The sequence below is a fragment of the Macaca nemestrina genome, chromosome 1 (assembly GCF_043159975.1).
Source record: "Macaca nemestrina isolate mMacNem1 chromosome 1, mMacNem.hap1, whole genome shotgun sequence".
Classification (NCBI taxonomy): domain Eukaryota; kingdom Metazoa; phylum Chordata; class Mammalia; order Primates; family Cercopithecidae; genus Macaca; species Macaca nemestrina.
In genome coordinates, this window is record NC_092125.1 from 191,262,347 (window position 1) to 191,282,690 (window position 20,344).

Genomic DNA, 20,344 nt, shown 5'->3' on the forward strand with positions numbered 1-20,344 from the left:
ATGACTCAGAGTTAGGAGTCTTGGGTCCTCATCCCAGTCCTGCGAATAACTTGCTGTGTATGTGATTGTGAATGAAACAGTCATTTCAGTTTTCTTGGTCTCAGAGACCTCATTTGTGAAAAAAGAAGATTTAGCTAAATATCAGTGGTTTTCAAACTTATTTTAGCAGTGGACCCTTTGTTAAATTAAAAATCTTACACGAAACCCAATATATGAGACATAAAAGTGGAGCTTCTCTGGGTGAAATGGGAATGGAGGGCTCATAGTCCCACTCATCAAAAATTTACTCATAATTTATGAGTAAAATAAATTTCCTCATCTTACAAGGTAATTTCTGAGGCCCCTCTGCACAATTCCTAAAGTTTTGGGAAGTAGAAGTTTGAAAACTGCTAAGTTGGAAGATCTCCTGAAGGTGCCCCCAGTTCTAAGAGTCTGTTACTCTATGACAACAGCACTATAAACAGAAAAACAAGACATGGCCCATTACCTTAATACCTTAAAGGAGCTTAAAATCTAGTAGAAGAAATGTACTGTAAGAATCAATCAATCAACTTGGCTTATAAGCAGCTTCTGTGTGCATGAGACCATGCTAGGTATGCTGTACCACTTGCTACTTCATTTCAGTTGAAGACTCTGGCTCATGGCTCTCTGTCACCTGCTTCACCCCAAGTCCTGCCATTATAGTGGAAGACTGCAAGTCCCATAGAGACCACCCATGGATGCCTCGGCATCGCTTCTTTCATCTCCTTCTCTCTAATTACCTTCTCATCTCTCCTATTTTGCCAACTACTTGCATGACCATATCATGAGTTGTCAGCAGCAGCAACTATTTCACTTCTGAATTATTAAAATTAAATGTTAGATTCCAGCTTTTCCTTTCTATATTACTTGGTCCCAGGGCAATCACAGTATCTGCAATTCCTTGTCTCTTTTTCTATCAGTTTTACTGATAAAAAGTCCTTTTTTTACTTGCTTCCAAATCTAACATAGAGTTTAGAGTTCATTATTTCAATCACTGTCTAAATAAAATGGTCAACTCTCTTACTCCTTTGTCCTTCCACTGCACTCATGTGGCAAAACCTCAACCCTGGATCAATCCAACTGCCTTCTGTTGACTATACTAAACTACTGAATGTTACTAAAGAATATCATCTATTCTCAAAGACAGATGTTCTCTAGCCTGTTCTCATCTTCTCTATGCTACCAAACTCTGTAGTAGTTTCCTACTGTCCAGACTCCCTAACACAGGTCTTCATGTCCCTTCATTATCAGGCCTCTGCCTGCCTCTTCATTCTCACCATCCCCTTCCCCATTTCCTCACTTCACACTCCATGCTATAGCAGCATAGAGGTCACTTTTAGGGCCTCAAACAAATCATGCTTTCTCTTGCACGTGCCATATCTCCCCTGAAAATTATTCTCCCATCTTTTTGCTTGGCCCCTGATTACTCAGACTTTTTCTAAGAATATTTTTTGATTCATTACCCTGGGCCAGGGCCCATGCTTTGTGTTTCCATAGTACCCAGTACTACCTTGTTTAACCATTTTTCTCCATCAGACTATGTGGACCATAAGGATAAGAAACTGTGTCTTATTTTGTATCCTCAGTACCTACCTACAGTGCCTGACACATAGTAAAATCACAATGTCTTGCCGAGTGTGGTTGTGTTATGGACCCATGATGAGGGGAGGCTGTGAAGAGAGGAATAGGAGACAAACAAGTAGGAAAACATTATGAGAAAAAAAGGAGAAGGAGGCAGATGGCAGATACCTAGACTTTTCAGAGTCCCAGTTATGGGAAGCAGATTGGACCAAGTCCTGGAAACAGGTGGCATCAAGGAGTTCTTAAGAGGGAAGGCCATTATCTTTCTTATGGCAAGGTTTCCCACCCCTAGATGAATTAAAGCTACATCCTTGCTCCCCAAGGCAAGTATCCCTGCCAATTACCCAAAATCACCTGGGTGGACTTTTGTCAGATTTGATTATTTATGTCAGCTCCTTCTTGAAGAACTTTCAGATTGACCATTTCATCTTCATTGCCACTTACTCAATGTAGGCAACCATCTCTTCATCTATCACACATATAGATTAATTGGTCTATCTTCCATCTCCATTTTATCTAATAAAGAGATACTAGAACAATCTTCCTCAAAAATCCTGTAAGACCCTGTTCCAGTGCTCAAGAACTAGACTTTCTTTTTCCCTACAGTAAACCTAAATGCTGTGATGTGGCTGCTTGGCTCTCTGTTTTTGTGACCGTTATCATACGCCTTCCCCATCATCTCTCCATATGCTCTCCCACATCTCCAACTAGGTTTCATGATTGTGAATCTTAGACTCAAAGCTTACTCTAAAGTTAAAAGCAACTTTTAGGAGGGCATAATATTCAGGAACCCCAAACTGGCAAAACAATCTCCTTCTATCTTTAGAACATTTACAAACATTTAGAACATGAATTTGTCTACACCTAGACTATATTTTCTCACTTCATTGATGAATGTATCCTTTGGTATGGTATATGTCAAAATGGATATCATCGTTTCCTTTTGATTATTTAGTTCTAAACTTTTTCCCAGACAAAATTTGATTGCAACTATTAACTTAAGTGCCCAAGAAGAGTGGTGCACTTGCCAAAACCTCGTGTTTCCATGAAAGGTCCTTTTGGTTAAAAAAGTAGAAGTACAGGAGTTAGAGGGCAAAATTAACAAGATAGACAGACACACAGATCGATAGAGAGACAGATAAATAAGAGAAAAGTGGTCAAAAAATTATCAAATGCAATGTTAGAGACAGCAAAAAACAAACTGTGCAGAATATAGTCATAATTATATAAAAATATACACATATATGTGTACATATACAGAAAAAAGAAAGAAAAATTAGGATGTTAACATCTTTCCTGGGTGAGAATTAACAGTTGTTATAATCTCCTTATACTTTTGCATGCTTTCTAAATCTTCTAATAAAAGGAGATATACACACACATACATATATATATATATATTTGTTTTTGTTTTTGTTTTTTTGAGACAGAGTTTCACTCTTGTTGCCCAGGCTGGAGTGCAATGGCACGATCTCAGCTCATCACAACCTCCACCTTCTGGGTTCAAGCGATTCTCCTGCCTCAGCCTCCCGGGTAGCTGGGATTACAGTCATGCACCACCACGCCCAGCTAATTTTGTATTTTTAGTAGAGACGGGGTTTCTCCATGTTGGTCATGCTGATCTCCAACTCTTGACCTCAGGTGATTCGCTTGCCTCGGCCTCCCAAAGTGCTGGGATTACAGGCGTGAGCCACTGCGCCAGGCCGCATATACTCGTTCTTTAAAGGCAGGAGAAAAGTTTTAAAATGTAATAATATATCAAAAGACAAACTTTTTGGAGAATGCTTATAACTAATTTTTCCACTCACATAATTTGGAAATGAATATCAAATTATTATTATTATTTTGAGACAGGGTCTGGCTCTGTTGCTCAGGCTGGAGTGCCGTTAGTGACACAATTATGGCTCACTACAATCTCTACCTCCCGGGCTCAAGCAATCTTTCCACCTCAGCCCCCTGAGTAGCTGGGACTACAGACACACACCATCACGCCAGGCTAATTTTTGTTTTTTGTAGAGATGGGATTTGCCATGTTGCCCAGGCTGGTCTCAAACTCCTGAGCTCAAGCCATCTGCCCACCTCAGTCTCCCAAAGTGCTGGGATTACAGACTTAAGCCACTGTGCCCAGCCGAATATCAAATTCTTATAATGATCAAGCCAAATAAAATATACCCCCTCCGAATAATTAATGTGATATAGGATTTTCCCAATTTACCAGAGTTCCTCTCTCTCTTCCTTTGGGCTTTGAATTTCTATTTCCAAAACTGGTTCATTAGACTCAGGATCTTTACAGATATTTTCACTTGTAATTAAATTAGAAGGTGCAGTTTTCCCCCTGAGAGTAAAATGATTTAATTGTGCAAATTCTTGTGAAAGCTTCAAGACCTGCAAAATTAAGTGAAAAGACAAATATTCTATTTTGCATACTTTTATTTATAGTTGTGAAAAAAGTATATTGATTTCATTAAATGCTTAACTATTGGCTTATATAATATCAAATGACATCCTAATTAAAGTCTGATTCCAACTTAATTTAATACTTTGCAGTTGTTATATAACTTAATCGATTTTTTTAACCATAGGCATAAGGGTATGTAAATTCCCATATTTTTTTTTTAAAAAAAGGTATTTTTGGTCTCTGGGGTTGGGCTGTCAGAGTGCTGTTTAGCATTTGGTTATACCTTTTAACAAGCACAAATATGTGATCTACAGAGTTTTACACTATTACCACACATTTTTGTTTTCAAGTTTTGAATGTACTTCATTGATTCACAAAAGCAATAATATATAATAAAAAGCAATAATATATTGCTGCCGGAAAACATTAGAAAGAATATTAGATATATCTTACAGAGGTGTCTTCTGTATCTATAAGAATATTAGATATATCTCACAGAGAAGAGCTTTCTTCCACAGTGGTTCTCAAATCACTATGATGTAAGAGCATCCACTGAAGAATTTATTAAAAATGCAGTCTTGGCCGGGTGCAGTGGCTCACACCTGTAATCCCAGCACTTTGGGAGGCTGAGGCAGGTGGATTGCTTGAGTCCAGGAGTTCAAGATCAGCCTGGGCAACATGGAAAGACGCTGTCTCTATGAAAAATTAGCTGGGCATGGTGGTGGTGTGCATCTGTAGTCCCAGCTACTCAGGAGGCTGAGATGGAAAAATGGCTTGAGCCTGGGAGGTGGAGGTTGCAATGAGTCAAGATCAGGCCACCGCACTCCAGCCTAGATGACAGAGTGAGACCCTGTCTCAAAAATAAAAATAAAAAATAAAATATTTGTTAAAGAAAATGCAATCTTATATTGTAGCCCCTACCCTGAGTGAGATTCACTATCAGTGGTCTGGGGCGAGGGAAGGGGTGGAATGGAAATCTGTACTTTGAATAAGCCTCCCATGTAACTCTGCAAGTAGATGCTTTGACAGTCACTGCCTTTTGTGATTTGGCAAATCATTTGTTCAGTCTTTTTGTTTTGTTTTGACAAACAGATTCTAAAGATTTCCTTTCTTGTAAGGTTACTCTATATCTTCATATAAAATGAAAAAACATTTCCTTCAGGGAGTAGAAAGGATGGGTGGGGAATGAGTCTAAGAAAGGAAGATGGGCTAGGTGCAGTGGCTCATGCCTGTAATCCTAGCACTTTGGGAGGCTGAGGTGGGAGGACTGCTTGAGGCCAGGCGTTTGAGTCCAGCCTAAGCAACATAGCAAGACCCTGTGTCTGTACCCAGATAAACAAACAAATAGAATGGAATAAAAAATAAGAAAGGAAAATGAATCCCCATCAAAGTATTGTGCTAAGGTAGACAACAGCCTGCCTGACTCATATCCTGAGGCTGTCTGAAAATGCAAAGCTTCTACATGTTTGATTCTAAGAACACAATGGACTTAATTACAAAGATCAATTTAAGTTTACTTTAAGAGATCCCTTTGGTTTCCTACGCCTTTTCAATTCTCTGAAGAGAAACTACAGTGTGTAAAATGGATTCTAATCTCATAAAATCCATGTAATTTCATATGGACTATAATCTTTCTAGGGGAGAAGGTTGGTCTTGAATTAGTCAAGTTGGGAAGATATGGATAAGAGAAGAGACTACAAATAGCACATTTTAAGCATGGGGAGCAGTATGGTCAAAGGCACTGACGTAGAACGGAGTATAGAGTAATTTGGGGGAAAGTAAGAAGGATAATTTCATTGGAATAGAGGCTACAAAGTAAGGAGCTGCAGGAATAAGGCAAGATTGCAGGAGTTTGAGACCAGCCTGGCCAACATGGTGAAACCCCATCTCTACTAAAAATAGAAATCAGCCAGGTGTGGTGGTACCTGCCTGCAACCCCAGTTACTTGGATGGCTGAGGCATGAGAATCACTTGAACCTGTGAGGTGGAGATTGAAGTGAGCCAAGATCATGCCACGGCACTCCAGCCTGGAAAACTGAGTGAGAAAGAAAGAAAAGAAAGGAAGGAAAGAAGGAAGTGAGGGAGGGAGGGAAGGATGGAAGGAGGGAAAAAAGAAAAAAAGAAGGCTGGTTGTGGTGGCTCACACCTGTAATCCCAGCACTTTGGGAGGCTGAGGCAGGCAGATCATGAGGTCAGGAGTTCAAGACCAGCCTGGCCAACAGAGTGAAACCCCGTCTCTACTAAAAATACAAAAAATGAGCTGGGCGTGGTGGCAGGTGCCTGTAGTCCCAGCTACTCAGAAAGAATAAGGCAAGATTGAAGGGAGAGGTCAGATTATAAAGGAACATAAAGGACAATTTTCTTAATGAGCTTGCATTATTTTTGTAAGCAGGAAAAAATATTCCAAAATGCTACTTAATCACTAATTTTTGTGGTCATTGTAAAAAAGTAAACATTACAGATAATAAATGTTAGTCTCTTCACCGCATGTTCTCACTCATAGGTGGGAACTGAACAATGAGATCACTTGGACTCAGGAAGGGGAACATCACACACCGGGGCCTATCATGGGGAGGGGGGAGGGGGGAGGGATTGCATTGGGAGTTATACCTGATGTAAATGACGAGTTGATGGGTGCAGCACACCAACATGGCACAAGTATACATATGTAACAAACCTGCACGTTATGCACATGTACCCTACAACTTAAAGTATAATAATAATAAATAAATTAATAAAAAAAAAATCACCACAAAAAATAAAAAAATAAATAAAAAAATAAATGTTAGTCTCTTAAGAAGTAAAGAAAGGCAACCTGGCAAAATAGGGAGACCCTGTCTTTATTAAAGAAAAATTTAAAATTAGCCAGGTGTGGTGCCGGGAGACTGAGGCAGGACAATCACTTGAGGCCAGGAGCGGGAGGTGAGTTATGATCTTGCCACTGCACTCCAACCTGGGTGATGGAGAGACCTCATCTCGGAAAAAAAAAAAAAAAAAGATAAAACAGTGGAGTTTAGATTTGATGTTAGAGCAAACTGAAAGCTGCTGAGGGTTTCTGAAGAGGATGGTGACACTAACACAGAGCATTTTCTAGGTATTCTGAATTCTCACATGACAAAGTAGTGTATATCTTAAGTGAGTAGAAGCTTTATTCTTTATAACAAAGAAAGTTAAAGCCATCAGACCCTCCATGACATGGATATTGTGGAACAGGACCAACTCTGTTCCAGACTTCTTCCTACCAAAATTGTATCTTAGTGATACAGCTCAGTTTAATAATCAGCCATGTTTAAGTAGCATAAGAATTAAGCTGATGGTTCCACTTTCTGACTGAGGCCTTAGGCTAGGGTAGAAAGAGCATAGGCTGAGAATTACCACGTAACTCGGCAGCAGTCTAATATCCCTGGGCCTTGGTGTTCTTATGTGTAAACTGAAAGAGTTGGCCTACATGATCATACTCCTTTCAGTTCTAAAATTCTGTATGAGTCTAGACGTTGTAACCCAAACAAAATGACAGCCTGTAAAATGGGGGATTCAGCAAATACATACAACTTCTTTAGCAAGACTATCTTTAAGTCTAAAGCACTCTATATTCTGAAGAAAAACTAGAATATAATTTAAAAATCAAAGATTCAAAACAGAAACTTTCAATGAGTAAAAGTTTGATGGGAAACATAACACATAGTCTCAAAGTATCTCCCCAAAAGATATTTATGAATTGCAAAGACAAAAGTAATAACTTTGTAGTGGAGAAATCTAGCAGACAGTACCTTAACCAAATGATCCAAGTTAGTATCATAAGTAATAGAACAAAAAATGTCATGTCTCCTGATAAAATACACTGAGAAGGATACAACATTATCTCTGTGGTATGGGTAATCTGAATTATATTGTGAGAAAACATCAGACAAATCCAAATTAAGAGACATTCTTCAAAATCAATGGTCTTGTTATACACTGCATGTTTGTGTTGACTCAAAGCTCATATGTTGAAAGCCTTACCCCAATGGGATGGTATTAGGAGGACCCACTGGCAAGTAATTAATTCACAAGGGTGCAGCCCTCATGATGGTAGTAGTGCCCTTATGAGAAGAGACAGGAAAGAGCTTGTACTCTCTCTCTCTGCTCTTGGCTATGTGACGATACAATGAGAAGACAGCTGTCTGCAAATCAGGAAGAATGCCCTCACCAGACACTGAATATGCCATCTTGATCTTTGATTTTTCCCAGCCTCTACAACTGAGAGAAATAAGTATTTGTTTAACCTACCCAGTCTATGGTATTATGTTATAGCAGCCCAAACTGACTAAGACAGTACTCTTCAAAAATATCAAAGTCATGAAAGACAAAGACAGACTGAGGAACTTTTGCAGATTGAAGGAGCTATAGAGACATGACAATTAAATGTAATGTATGATCCTGGGTTGGATCTCAGATAGGAAAAAAGTTATTCTCTTGCTATAGAGGGGAATAATTGGTAAAATCTGAATATCAGCTATAGATTAGATAATAGTATTGTGTCAATGTCAATTTCCTGATTTTGAGACTTGTACTGTGGTAATAGGAGATGTTATTGTTTTTAGTAAACCCACATGGAAATATTTAAGGGTAAAGGAGATTATGTCTCCAACTTACTCTCAGAGGGTTTACAAAAAAACTATCAGTGTGTGTGTGTGTGTGTGTGTGTGTGTGTGTGTAGAGGGAAAGAGAGACAGTGATAAGGTAAACACGATACCATGTTAACATTTGGAAGAGTGAAAGTATATGGGAATTCTTTATACTTTCATAATTTTTTCTGTGAGTCTGGTATTATTTCAACATAAAAAAGTTTAAGAAAAAAGGAGACCCAGATCAGCAGAGCAGATTTGGATCTCTTCTTTTATATTATATTCTTCTCATTTCAGCTCATCTGTTGTTAACTTTGTCAATGATGTTTTAAAAGGCATGGTCCTTTAACTGTACAACATGTTGATAACTTACCTTGCTGACAAGGTCCCACAAAAAAGGCTAGGTTGTATATTAAGCTCTACATATTTACTCTCCCAGGCAGCAGACCCTGTGTTCTGGACCTTTCCCTCCCATGTCACATGCTATCTGATCTATGTCCCAATCCCTCAGCAACCTGCTCCTGATTTTCTGGGGTAACTACACACAGTTTAAATTAGGCTTTGATTTAGTTATTCCTTACATATGACATTAAAATATGGCCTAATATATTTTAACTGCTGTATTCAAGACTTTGCTCCTTAATCTTTAGTCTAGGTCAAAAGAGTGATTGAGGAAGGGAATTTTCAGCTAGGAGGCGATAGTGATAACCTAATAGGTGGGACTCTAGAAATTATACAGGCAACCTTTCAGTCTAGTATTGGACTAGATAAGAATTCTTTGCCCTGGTCAGGTAGCTTTTTTTTTTTTTTTTTTTTTTTTAAAGAGATGGGGTCTCACTATGCTGTCCAGGCTGAAATGCAGTGGCTATTCACAGGCACAATCATAGCACGCTACAGCTGGGTGCAAGCAATCTCCCTGGAAGCCATTTTTAAACTTAGGGAACAAGCTTGAATCAGGATATTTGAACATTTTCCTAACTCTAAGCCCAATTTTCAGTGTAACTGAGAAAGAAACTTTGATCCTAAATTTTTAAATTGAAGACATTTAAATACATATTTTACACTATAATATGTGCTCCAAAAATTAAGTTGGTGGGAAGCTGATTTAAAGTAAAAAAAATCGCAGATTAATCCTAATTGCCAAGTACTGGTTGAAGTCTGAATACTTATCCTGACGTATAGCTTGACTCATAATCCACAGTATATGGCAGTATATGGCAATTTATGCTATAAAAATAGAAGAAACTCCAATTCCCAAATCATCTGATGCTTAAAATTAATTTCCTTGTATCCTATCCTCATAAAAGCTACGTTAAATATTGAACATTTAAATACCTAACTCAGTCTCACCTTTGTTTCTAATTCAGAATTCTCTCTTCGTAACAGGTCACATGCTATTAAAAAATGGTCTCTGCTTTCTGATGCCCCTGGGAGATTGTGAACTTCATTATAAAGGTATATAAGCTCTGACTTTGATTTTTGCAATTCCTGATTAAGAAATGAAGACATTTAGTAAAACAAAATAAGACTATTTTCCCCATAAAAGATATAATACTTCTACGAATGAATCTTGAAATGGTCCTGACAAATTTTTTGTTTTAAATATTCCAACCTATCCTTCTGGCAGACCGATGCCTTTCTTAGTAGTTAAAACAAAGTTTACATAAATCAATTAAATCAATTATTAAATCAATTAAATAAACTGAGCATTCTTCGTTTCTATCATTCACGGGTTGAAAGATTTAGTTTCTAGAGTCCTTCCTACATTAAGCAAGGCTTATATACAGGTAAATTCTTTGGCAATGCTTGCAACGACTGCCAATAGTTATATTATCTGTTTCTAAAATGTATCTTTTTAGAAGTACCATTTATAGAACAAAGTGCTATGTGGTTTACCTTTAATGTTCTGATAACCTTATAAGGGAATTGTTGAAAGTAAAGCTCAGAGATCTTAAGTGACCTGCTAAATTCACATAGCCAGGAAGTATAAAGCTGAGATTCCAAATCCATAAATCTGTCTGACTTTAAACTCTGTGGTTTTTTTAAAAAATATTTATTTATGTATATTGATGCGGTCTCACTATTGTTGCCCGGGCTAGAGTGCAGTAGCTATTCACAGGTGTGATCATGGTGCACTATAGTCCTCAACTTCTGGGCTCAAACCATCCTCCTGTCTCAGCCTCCCAAGTACCTGGGACTATAAGGGGGCCATGATGCACAGCTTAAACTCTGCGTTCCTAACTACAAATTATGCTTATTTAATTATATCCAGTGACTTAATTAACCAGGATTTTCTTTAATCCTCTGATGTTTTTTCTCTTTCTCTCTTTTTTTTTTTTTCTTTTTTGAGACAGGGTCTCACTCTCACTGGAGTGCAGTGGTGCAATCACAGCTCACTGCAGCCTTCACCTCCTGGGCTCAAGTGATCCTCCCACCTCAGCCTCCTGTGTAACTGGGATTACAGACACATGCCACCACACCTGGCTAACTTAAATTTTTTTTCTTTTTTTTTTTTTTTCTGTGGAGACAGTGTCCCACTATGTTGCCTAGGCTGGTCTCGAACTCCTAGTGATCCTCTTGCCTCAGCCTCCCAAAGTGCTGGGATTACAGATGTGAGCCACTGTGCCCAGCTTGATTTTTAAAAATATATATCCATGAGAGAAAACACTTTGGCTAAATGCAGATTTCTTTTTTTTTTTTTTTTTTTTTGAGATGGAATTTTGCTCTTGTTGCCCAGGCTGGAGTGCAATGGCATGATCTCGGCTCACTGCAACCACGTTCAAGCGATTCTCTTGCCTCAGCCTCCGGAGTACCTGGGATTATAGGCATGCACCACCATGCCTGGCTAATTTTGTATTTTTAGCAGAGACAGGGTTTCTCTGTGTTGGTCAGGCTGGTCTCGAACTTCTGACCTCAGGTAATCCACCCACCTCGGCCTCCCAAAGTGCTGGGATTACAGGCGTGAGCCACCGTGCCCAGCCTAAATGCAGATTTTTATCAGATTTTTACACTGATGACACAGGATGTGCACTGATTGATTGGTGGAAGACTTTGGGTTGAGAGTCAGTCTGTGGTGCTCAATGAAGGGAATAGATTATATAAAATTTACTTTAGGAGAGGAGCTGCTTGGTATTTTCCCGAAGACTTGAAGTCAAAGTGGAAGGTAAATGCTGAGAAAGGCTTAGACAAAAGGCAAGAAGGTAGAGGGTGGCCTCCCAAAACCACGGGAAGAGGGTAAATGATAATGATTTCCTATCTTATTTCACTGAAAATTCCTGTAGGTCATTAGGATGAGATTAGAAGCACTGCAACCTATAAACTGATTGAGTGTCACTATCCTCTAAATTACTGATTTTGACTTCTATGAACTTACTTCCAGGTCTCTTTTCAAAATATAGGCTGATTGTATCTCCTGATAGATCTTTCCAAGATGGCAGGACAAGAGGTTAAAACGAGAGATAAGTCCATGACTCTATAAGAGAGATAAGCCCAACACTACAACAATCAAACATCTGCTAAATAAAGGACTCTTTGATCAGTGCTAGAACTCAGCTTGGAGAAACAACAGAGCTACCCCATTATTATTATAGAAACACATATTCTATAGTGCTATGGACTGAATTGTGCTCTCCCTCCCTACTCATATTGTTGAAGCCCTAATTTCCAACATGGACTGTATTTGGAGATAGATAGGGTTGATAGGGAGGTGATAAAGGTCAAATGAGGATAGAAGGGTGGGGCCTTAATCCAGTAGGGTTAGTGCCTTTATAATAAGAGGAAGAGACACCAGAGCTTGCTCACTCTGTCACGTGAGGACAGAGCAAGAAGGTAGCCATCTGCAAGCCAGGAAGAGAACCCTCACCAGGAACTGACTCGGCTGGCACCTTGATCTTGGACTTCCCATCCTCCATAACTGTGAGAAAAATAAAATTCTGTTGTTTGAGCCACCTAGTCTGTGGTATTTGGTTATGGCATCCCAAGCTGAGATGTACAGTCATACTTCATTTTAAAATGATAACATGAAATCCCTAAATTAGAACTACAACAAGAAGAAAATAGCTTCCTGAATGGTAATACCTCACTTTCAGCTTTCAAGGCCTTCTCTGCAGTGTCAAGACCAGATGCCAACTGCTTCTCTCTCTCTCTCTCTTTTGACCACTCACTTTCAAACATTTCATTTTTTTCTTGGCTCATTTTCAAGATCTGTAAAAAGCATTTTACATAAATAATTTTATATATAATAGCAGTGTTTCCTACAAATTCTGATGATAATTTTCTAACTCAATAATGAAATCATTCAGGGCATTTATGAATCTAGGAAAACTAGTTTATAGCTCATAAGATATGTTTTTCTCTCCAAGCCTTAATTTACACAATAGTAAAATGTAGTAACACTTGTTCTACCTACATTATAGCCATCACGGCAGGAATAAAATGTGATTTTGAAACTATTTTATAAAATTTGATCACTTATCAAATATAAGGCATTATTGAAATCTTTCCAAATTATTTGAAAATAATAAAAATTGGAGTCATAATGATACCAGCTACTTTATATTGAGGACTTACCACATGTCAGAGACTATGGTAAGTATGTTAGATGCATTATTTCATTTTGTTTTTCTAGGACCCCTATGAGATTGGAATTATTGTTACATTATTTTTACAGAGGAGACATGTGAGGCTTAGATATGTTACATAATTTGTCCAAGTTCACACAGTCAGCACTGGGATTCTAAGTCAAGTCTAACTTAAATCCCTTACTTTTAATATCTACTCTATTCAGCCTTGCCAAAGTGAGTTTTCTCTTATGTACAAAAACCTATTAGGAGATAAAATTAAGATCAAAATACAACTTAGGAACACAACAAAAATTCAGCCAATTTTTTTGATGATCACACTATCACCAAGCAGCAGACCCCTCTCCATTATTTTTTAAATTTTTTAAAAATTATATATATTATATATAACATATATATAATATATATATAATATAATATACATATATAAAATAGTGATGGGATTTCGCCATGTTGCCCGGGCTGTTCTCAAACTCCTGGGCTCAATCGATGCACTAGCTTCGGCCTCCCAAAGTGCTGGGATTACAGGTGTGAGCCACCGTGCCTGACTGACCCCTCTCCATTGTAAAAGCCAACCTGTCAAATGAACTAATTGCACGTTTGGTTTGGCCAGTCAGGAAGCAGCTGAAATTGGCACATCTATACTTGGTAACTTGGGAAATGCAGAGTAGTATGTAGGAACAGCCCTCCCAGTCCTGTTCTACTGGTTTCCAATAGTGGCATCCTGAGCTAGTTACTTCACTTTTCTTAGCCTTAGTTCCTCATATTAAAAATAAAGATAATGAGGCCTGGACATATATGGGCTCCTCAGTTATAGAAGATGCTCTGTAAGTGGCAGTTTATATTATTATTGGATTGTTCTGAATTTTTACATTCATTCGTTAGTAAGGCAATACCTTTAAATCATCCTTATAATTTCAACACACCAACTTATCCTAAATACATTAGTAAATGGGCTCTTTACTGATTGACTACTCCTAGCAAGGTTTTCTGTAACCACTGGTCACAATCATAGGATGTATATTCCTAGAAGTGTCCTTTCTCCTTTTGCCTATTTTCAGTCATTCTTGAGCATCCTTATGGTGTCTGCCTTACCTGTATTAGAAAATGTAACTGAAAATTATCCCTTTTTTTTTTAACCTCATTCAAATCTTGTACTTTGTCTCTTGATCTTTTGTACTGTTTTCTCTTCTATCTTTCTATGTTACTGATAATTCAGGCTCTAAAATGGAAGTCTTAATCTAAATAAATCACCAGTTACAAAATGTCATTTTAAAAAAATACCGAAAAAGGCCAGGCGCGGTGGCTCAAGCCTGTAATCCCAGCACTTTGGGAGGCCGAGAAGGGTGGATCACGAGGTCAGGAGATCGAGACCATCCTGGCTAACACGGTGAAACCCTGTCTCTACCAAAAACAAAAACAAAAAACTAGCCGGGCGAGGTGGCGGGCGCCTGTAGTCCCAGCTACTTGGGAGGCTGAGGCAGGAGAATGGCGTAAACGCGGGAGGCGGAGCTTGCAGTGAGCTGAGATCCGGCCACTGCACTCTAGCCTGGGCGACAGAGCCAGACTCCGTCTCAACAACAACAAAAAACTGAAAAAAAAAAAAGCTACATTTCTTAAGCATCTTCTTCGGAGGTAGTAGCCCTGAAATTGCTTCTTAGCAACAAGTTTCACCTCCTATCTGGTCTGGAATCCTTTAGAGATTTACTTTATTATGGATTTGAGACTTTGTTGTTGTTTGGTAGCTAAGCCAAAGAGAACAAGTACTAGAAAAATACACTACAGAATCTTGATTGTTCTGAATTAATCAAACTACTAATTTACCTTTCTTATGTTTAATGTCAGTAAAACAGAAATAACAGTCCCAAGCTGATGAGTTGGAAAGAACGGGGAATGCTACTAGAAAAGTGGATACTAACATCTTAGTGTAACTTTTACAATTCCTCCTGTCCAGTGGTATGGACAAAAGATGTAGTCAAGAATCATGTCAGCTTAGTAGCACTGCACAAGGAAATGGAGAAGAATAAATATTTTTTCCCAGAGTATCTTCTCCCATCAGCCACCATCTGCACTGGTGAATATTTTTTTCAAATTCACACACGACATGCTGATGCATTCAACACACAAGGCAAGAATTCATTTAAGCTCCACTCTTATGCCACCTGAGATGCTTCAGTACAAAGCAGAAGAAACATCTCAACTCTCAAATATGAACCCCCCCTCATTTTCTTTGTCTCTTCCTAGAGTAAGAATGTCATGTATTTCAATGCTATAATTTTTAAAAGATAGCTTTCCCAAAGAAGATATATTTAAAATTTATCATAATTTGTGGCATATTGAATATAGTTATGCCTTTAGGCAATTTATGTACTTAATGAGCCCAGTAACCAAAGTTTAAAGCAGAAAACCACAAGAAAGGGGCAGCAAATAATGTGAGAGATGAGCAATAGGACACAGAGATCTCTGGGTAGCTGAGGGAGCCTACCTCACCTGCCAGCCAGCAGTAAACAAAGAGGACTAATGACTTAGCATGGGTAGCCACCAACGACTCTGGAGATGGTGTAACAGCTCAGAATTTTCCACTTCCAATATTCTACTCTCTGACAGGTGGGGATCACCTAATGCTCTGAACTAAACTGTGCCTCCCTGCATAGTATGACAACGTTTATTGTCGACCCACTATGTGCTTGCATCGTGCTGCGCCCTCTCACAGGCACAGTCAGATGAAAAGACGAACGCAGGCACTGTGGAAAATAAAATACTGCCTGGGCATCTCCTGTAGGTGGAGGTGGTTTATGTGCTCCGTGTTGGGCATGCTGTACCCCCATGAGTTATAATAAGTCCTCTATATAAATCTCCTCTATAAGTTGCCACAAGAGTTGGTATGGTGTAGAAAATGAGCCCTGGGGCCGGATAAACCTGGATCAGCTCCTGGCTGCAACTATCACTTTGGTCAAGTTCCCTTCAGTTCTAACAAATATGAAATGGGAATGCTCCTGCTTACTTTGGTGAGGGCTGTTTAAGATATGACAAGGTTTCTCTTCAAACAACCTGATTAATCCTTTATTCTTTAATTCTCAATACCCCCTCCACCTCTTTTTCTTTTTCTTCTTTCTTTCTGCTTTTACTACATGCCCAGGCATGCCACAATACCAGTGACATTATCAACACCAGCTCACATTCCTTTCCTTATTTTTTAAAAAACTGACTCTCTAACTTGCCACAGACAACCCCTTCCCTTTCTCTCCTCTCTCCCTTACATGCCCACCTTATCTATAAAGAAGTTTAAATGTTTAGCCAATCAAGTCTAGCTTAAATTATACAGCCCAACCCCAGCCAGCGGGGAAAGAGCACAGGGAGAAGATTTACGTCGAAAATAAAAATTTTCACTCTCCTTTATTCTATATGCTCTTGTAATGACCAGCCATACAGGAGGCATCCCTCTGCACAAAAATAAATTTGCTTTGCTGAAAAATCCTTTATCTAAGTGCTAATTTTCCTTACAACTCCAAGCTCTATTTCTAACAGGCTGTTATTGGGATTAAATGAGATTATGTTTGTTAGACACCTAGAACAGATCACGACACATGACAGACGCTCAATATATTGTGGCTATTATTTTTCCTACCACATACCTAGCATTTCTTCTATTTTAAGTATATTCTCTGAGAACATGCGTAAGAACAGCACTAAGATGGTCTATTTAGTTATAAGTCTGTCTCCATAGAGAAATGAGTAAGGAACACAGTTACATCTTGAGAACAGTGCTTGATATAAGGAAATTATTTCCTAAATTATTTTTCCTTTTTAAGCCACAGGACTCCCCTGTCCCCTTTATTTTCAGAATAATTCTTATGGAAAAACCCTTTACAGAGTTCCCAGAAGTGGAGATTTCTCTGACTGATGTGGAGGTAGAAGACCCAGAGCTTTCTATCTATGGAACATCAAAGATCCCTGGAACACAGTTTGGAAACCATGATGGCAAAAACAGTAAGTCTTTTTTTGTTTGTTTTTTAAGAGACAGGGTCTCACCATGTTGCCCAGGTTGGTTTCAAACTCCCAGGCTCAAGCAATCCTCCTGCCTTGGCCTCCTGAAGTGCTAGGATTACAGGTATGAGTCACTGCGCCCAGCTAAAACATAGGTCTTGTAGTCAGGTTGAGATTTGAAATCTTGACTTCCACATTTACAAATCTGTGATCTTGGTTTTCTCATCTGTAAATCAGGGTGAACAATACCTACCCTCTCTGAATTTCTGTTAAAATAAGTTACGGCAAACCCCCAGGAGAGTCATTACAACACTGTAGAGACTCATATATTAGTTTCCATCTGTATTTGACAGGGTTCTTTGGAGAAACAGAACCAACAGAAGATTTTATATATATGTATATATTATGATTTCACTATCATTTAGGCTGAAGTGCAGTTGTATGATCGCAGCTCACTGCAACCTCTGTCTCTTGGCACAAGCAATCCTCCCACCTCAGCCTCCTCAGTAGTTGGAACTACAAGCAAGTGCCGCCACGCCAGGCTAATTTTTGTATTTTTTTTTGTAGAGGTGTGGTTTTGCCATGTTGCCCAGGCTGGTCTCAAACTCCTGAACTCAAGTGATCCACCCGCCTTGGCCTTCCAAAGTGCTAGGATTACAGGTGTGAGTCATTGTGCCCAGCCCAAAAATAATGTTTAATCAGATATCTGGGCATTCCAAACCTCAGTCAGGTTGACATACAAAGTTAACCAGTACACCATCTATGCTAGTTCATTCTTGCATTTATAATAATATAAAAAACTACCTAAGACTGGGTAATTTATAAAGAAAAGAGGTCTAATTGACTCACAATTCCTCAGGCTATACAGGAAGCACGGCTGGGGAGGCCTCAGGAAGCTTACAATCATGGCAAAAAGGGAAGAGGAAGGAGGCATGTGTTACATGGCCAGAGCAGGAGGAAGAGAGAGAGGGGGAGGTGCTACACACTTTTAAACAACCAGATCTCATGAGAACTCACTCACTATTATGAAAACAGCAAAGAGGAAGGTCTGCCCCCATGATCCAATCACCTCCCACCAGGGCGCTCCTCCAACATTGGGACTTTTATTTAATATTACAATTCGACATGAAATTTGGGTGGGAACACAAATCCAAACAATATTACCATCCTTTTACTTCCTTTTTGTAAGAAACAGAAAATAAATTACAGCAGTCCCCCTAATCTTTGGAAGATATGTTCCAAAACCTCCAGTGGACACCTGAAACTTCCAATGGTACCAAACCCTCTGTATAGTCCTCCCTTGATATCTGAGGAGGATTGGTTCCAAGATCACTGAAGATACCAAAATCCATGGATGCTCAAGTCCCTCATATAAGATGGTACAGTATTTTACATATAACCTACACACATTCTCTCATATACTTTAATCTCTAGATTACTTACAATACCTAATACAGTCTAAAAACTATGTAAATAGTGTTACACTATTTTAAAAATGTTTTAAAATAAATTGAGAGATAGAGTCTCATTATATTGCCCAGACTGGTCTCAACTCCTGGGCTCAAGCAATCCTCCTACCTCAGCCTCCCAAAGTGCTGGGAGTGAGCTACCATGGCCAGCCTGTTCTATATTTTAAATTTTATATTATTTTATTGTCATATTATTATTTTTTATTTCAATATTTTCAACTCATGGTTGGTTGAATTGGGAGATGTGGAACCTACAGATATGAAGAGCCAACTGTACTGTTTTTTCCATGTATACATAACTAAGATAAAGCTTAATTTGTAAATTAGGCATAGTAAGAGATTAGCAACAATAATAATAAAAATATACTGTAATAAAAGTTATGAGAATGTGGTCTCTGTCTCTCTAGATATCTTATTGTACTGTATGTATCCTTCTTGAGATGATATGAGATGGCACAATGCCTAAATAATGAGGTGAAGATGAATGACTTAGGCATTATGACATGGCATTAGACTACTGCTGACCTTCCGATGATACATGAAAAGTAGGGTCATCTGCTTTGAGTGATCTTCGATCACTAAGCCATGATGATGTCCATGGTTGCATGTCAGGAGCAGGCTGACTAACGCCCATGACTAATGGGTATACAGTGTGTACAGTGTAGGCACACTGGTCAAAGGGATGATTCCCACCCCAGCAGGACAGTGTAAGATTTCATCATGGTACTCAGAATGGTTCACAACTTAAAACTTATGAGGTGCTTATTTCTGGAAGTTTGCATTTAATATTTTCAGTCTGCAATTGACTGTGGGTAGCTGAAACTGTGGAAAGCGAAACTGAGAATAAGGGGGAACTACTGTAGTCAGTGATAAGGAAGGAATGACTGAAGGAAACAACCCATGCCAGGGATATCACATTACTAGGTCAAGGTCTGGAAACAAGTTAAGGGGAATAGGCTGTTACTCCTTATCTGCTGACTACAGCACTCAGTTCATTTAATTCCTCTGCTGAGAATGATCCTTAGTTAACAGTTATTGCTATCACCATCACCTGGCTGCCAAACACCATCAAGAAATCTTGAGGCTTTTCCTTCATGAAAGATTAAGAGAGAACTTGGAAGGCAAAAATCTTTCTTTAGGAAATGATTTTAGAAGGTCATTTAACTCTAATTAATTATTACTCATTGAGACCATTTTCCATTTATTTATTTATTTATTCATTCATTCATTCATTCATTCATTCATTCAGAGATGGAGTTTCACTCTTTCGCCTAGGCTGGAGTGCAGTGGTGCGATCTTGGCTCACTGCAACCTCTGTCTTCTCGTTTCAAACTATCCTTCTGCCTCAGCCTCCCAAGTAGCTAGGATTACAGGCGTCTGCCACCACACCCAGCTAATTTTTGTATTTTTAGTATTTTTGTATTTTCACCATGTTGGCCAGGCTGGTCTCAAACTCCTGACCTTGTGATCCACCCACCTTGACCTCCCAAAGTACTGGGATTACAGGCGTGAGCCACTGCACCCAGCTCATTTTCCAGTTTTAAAGATTTCTACTTGCTAACATCTTTAAAGAGAAGAAATATTTATTTACAGTGTTCTTCATTAGTCCAATCCAGCTTGCCTTATGTGGGATGACGTAAGTGAAAGGATCACTAGAGTCAACATAAAGCTTTATTTCCTAATTTTTGAAATCCACACAAA

General features: G+C 38.8%; 1 protein-coding gene across 23 annotated transcripts in view; it reads right to left on the reverse strand.

The window, feature by feature from the left end:
• LOC105494842 (coiled-coil domain containing 30) overlaps window positions 1-20,344 on the reverse strand; it is a 196,325-nt gene that overhangs the window by 110,974 nt on the left and 65,007 nt on the right. For 12 of the 23 annotated variants that reach the window (XR_011622195.1, XM_071094870.1, XM_071094867.1 and 9 more), the window contains 4 exons: window positions 12,685-12,810; window positions 11,981-12,079; window positions 9,958-10,095; window positions 3,818-3,987 (listed from right to left, as the gene is read on the reverse strand). The exons of 2 other annotated variants lie outside the window; for them this stretch is intronic. Coding sequence is in view for 20 of the 21 variants with exons in the window: in XM_071094870.1 (XP_070950971.1) it covers window positions 3,818-3,987; window positions 9,958-10,095; window positions 11,981-12,079; window positions 12,685-12,810 (533 nt within the window). In the remaining variant the exon portion in view is untranslated. Of the gene's footprint in view, window positions 1-3,817; window positions 3,988-9,957; window positions 10,096-11,980; window positions 12,080-12,684; window positions 12,811-15,106; window positions 15,127-15,672; window positions 15,767-20,344 lie in introns of those variants that run through there. 9 more of the 23 variants (XM_011763725.3, XM_011763724.3, XM_071094906.1 and 6 more) reach the window with 9 other exon arrangements.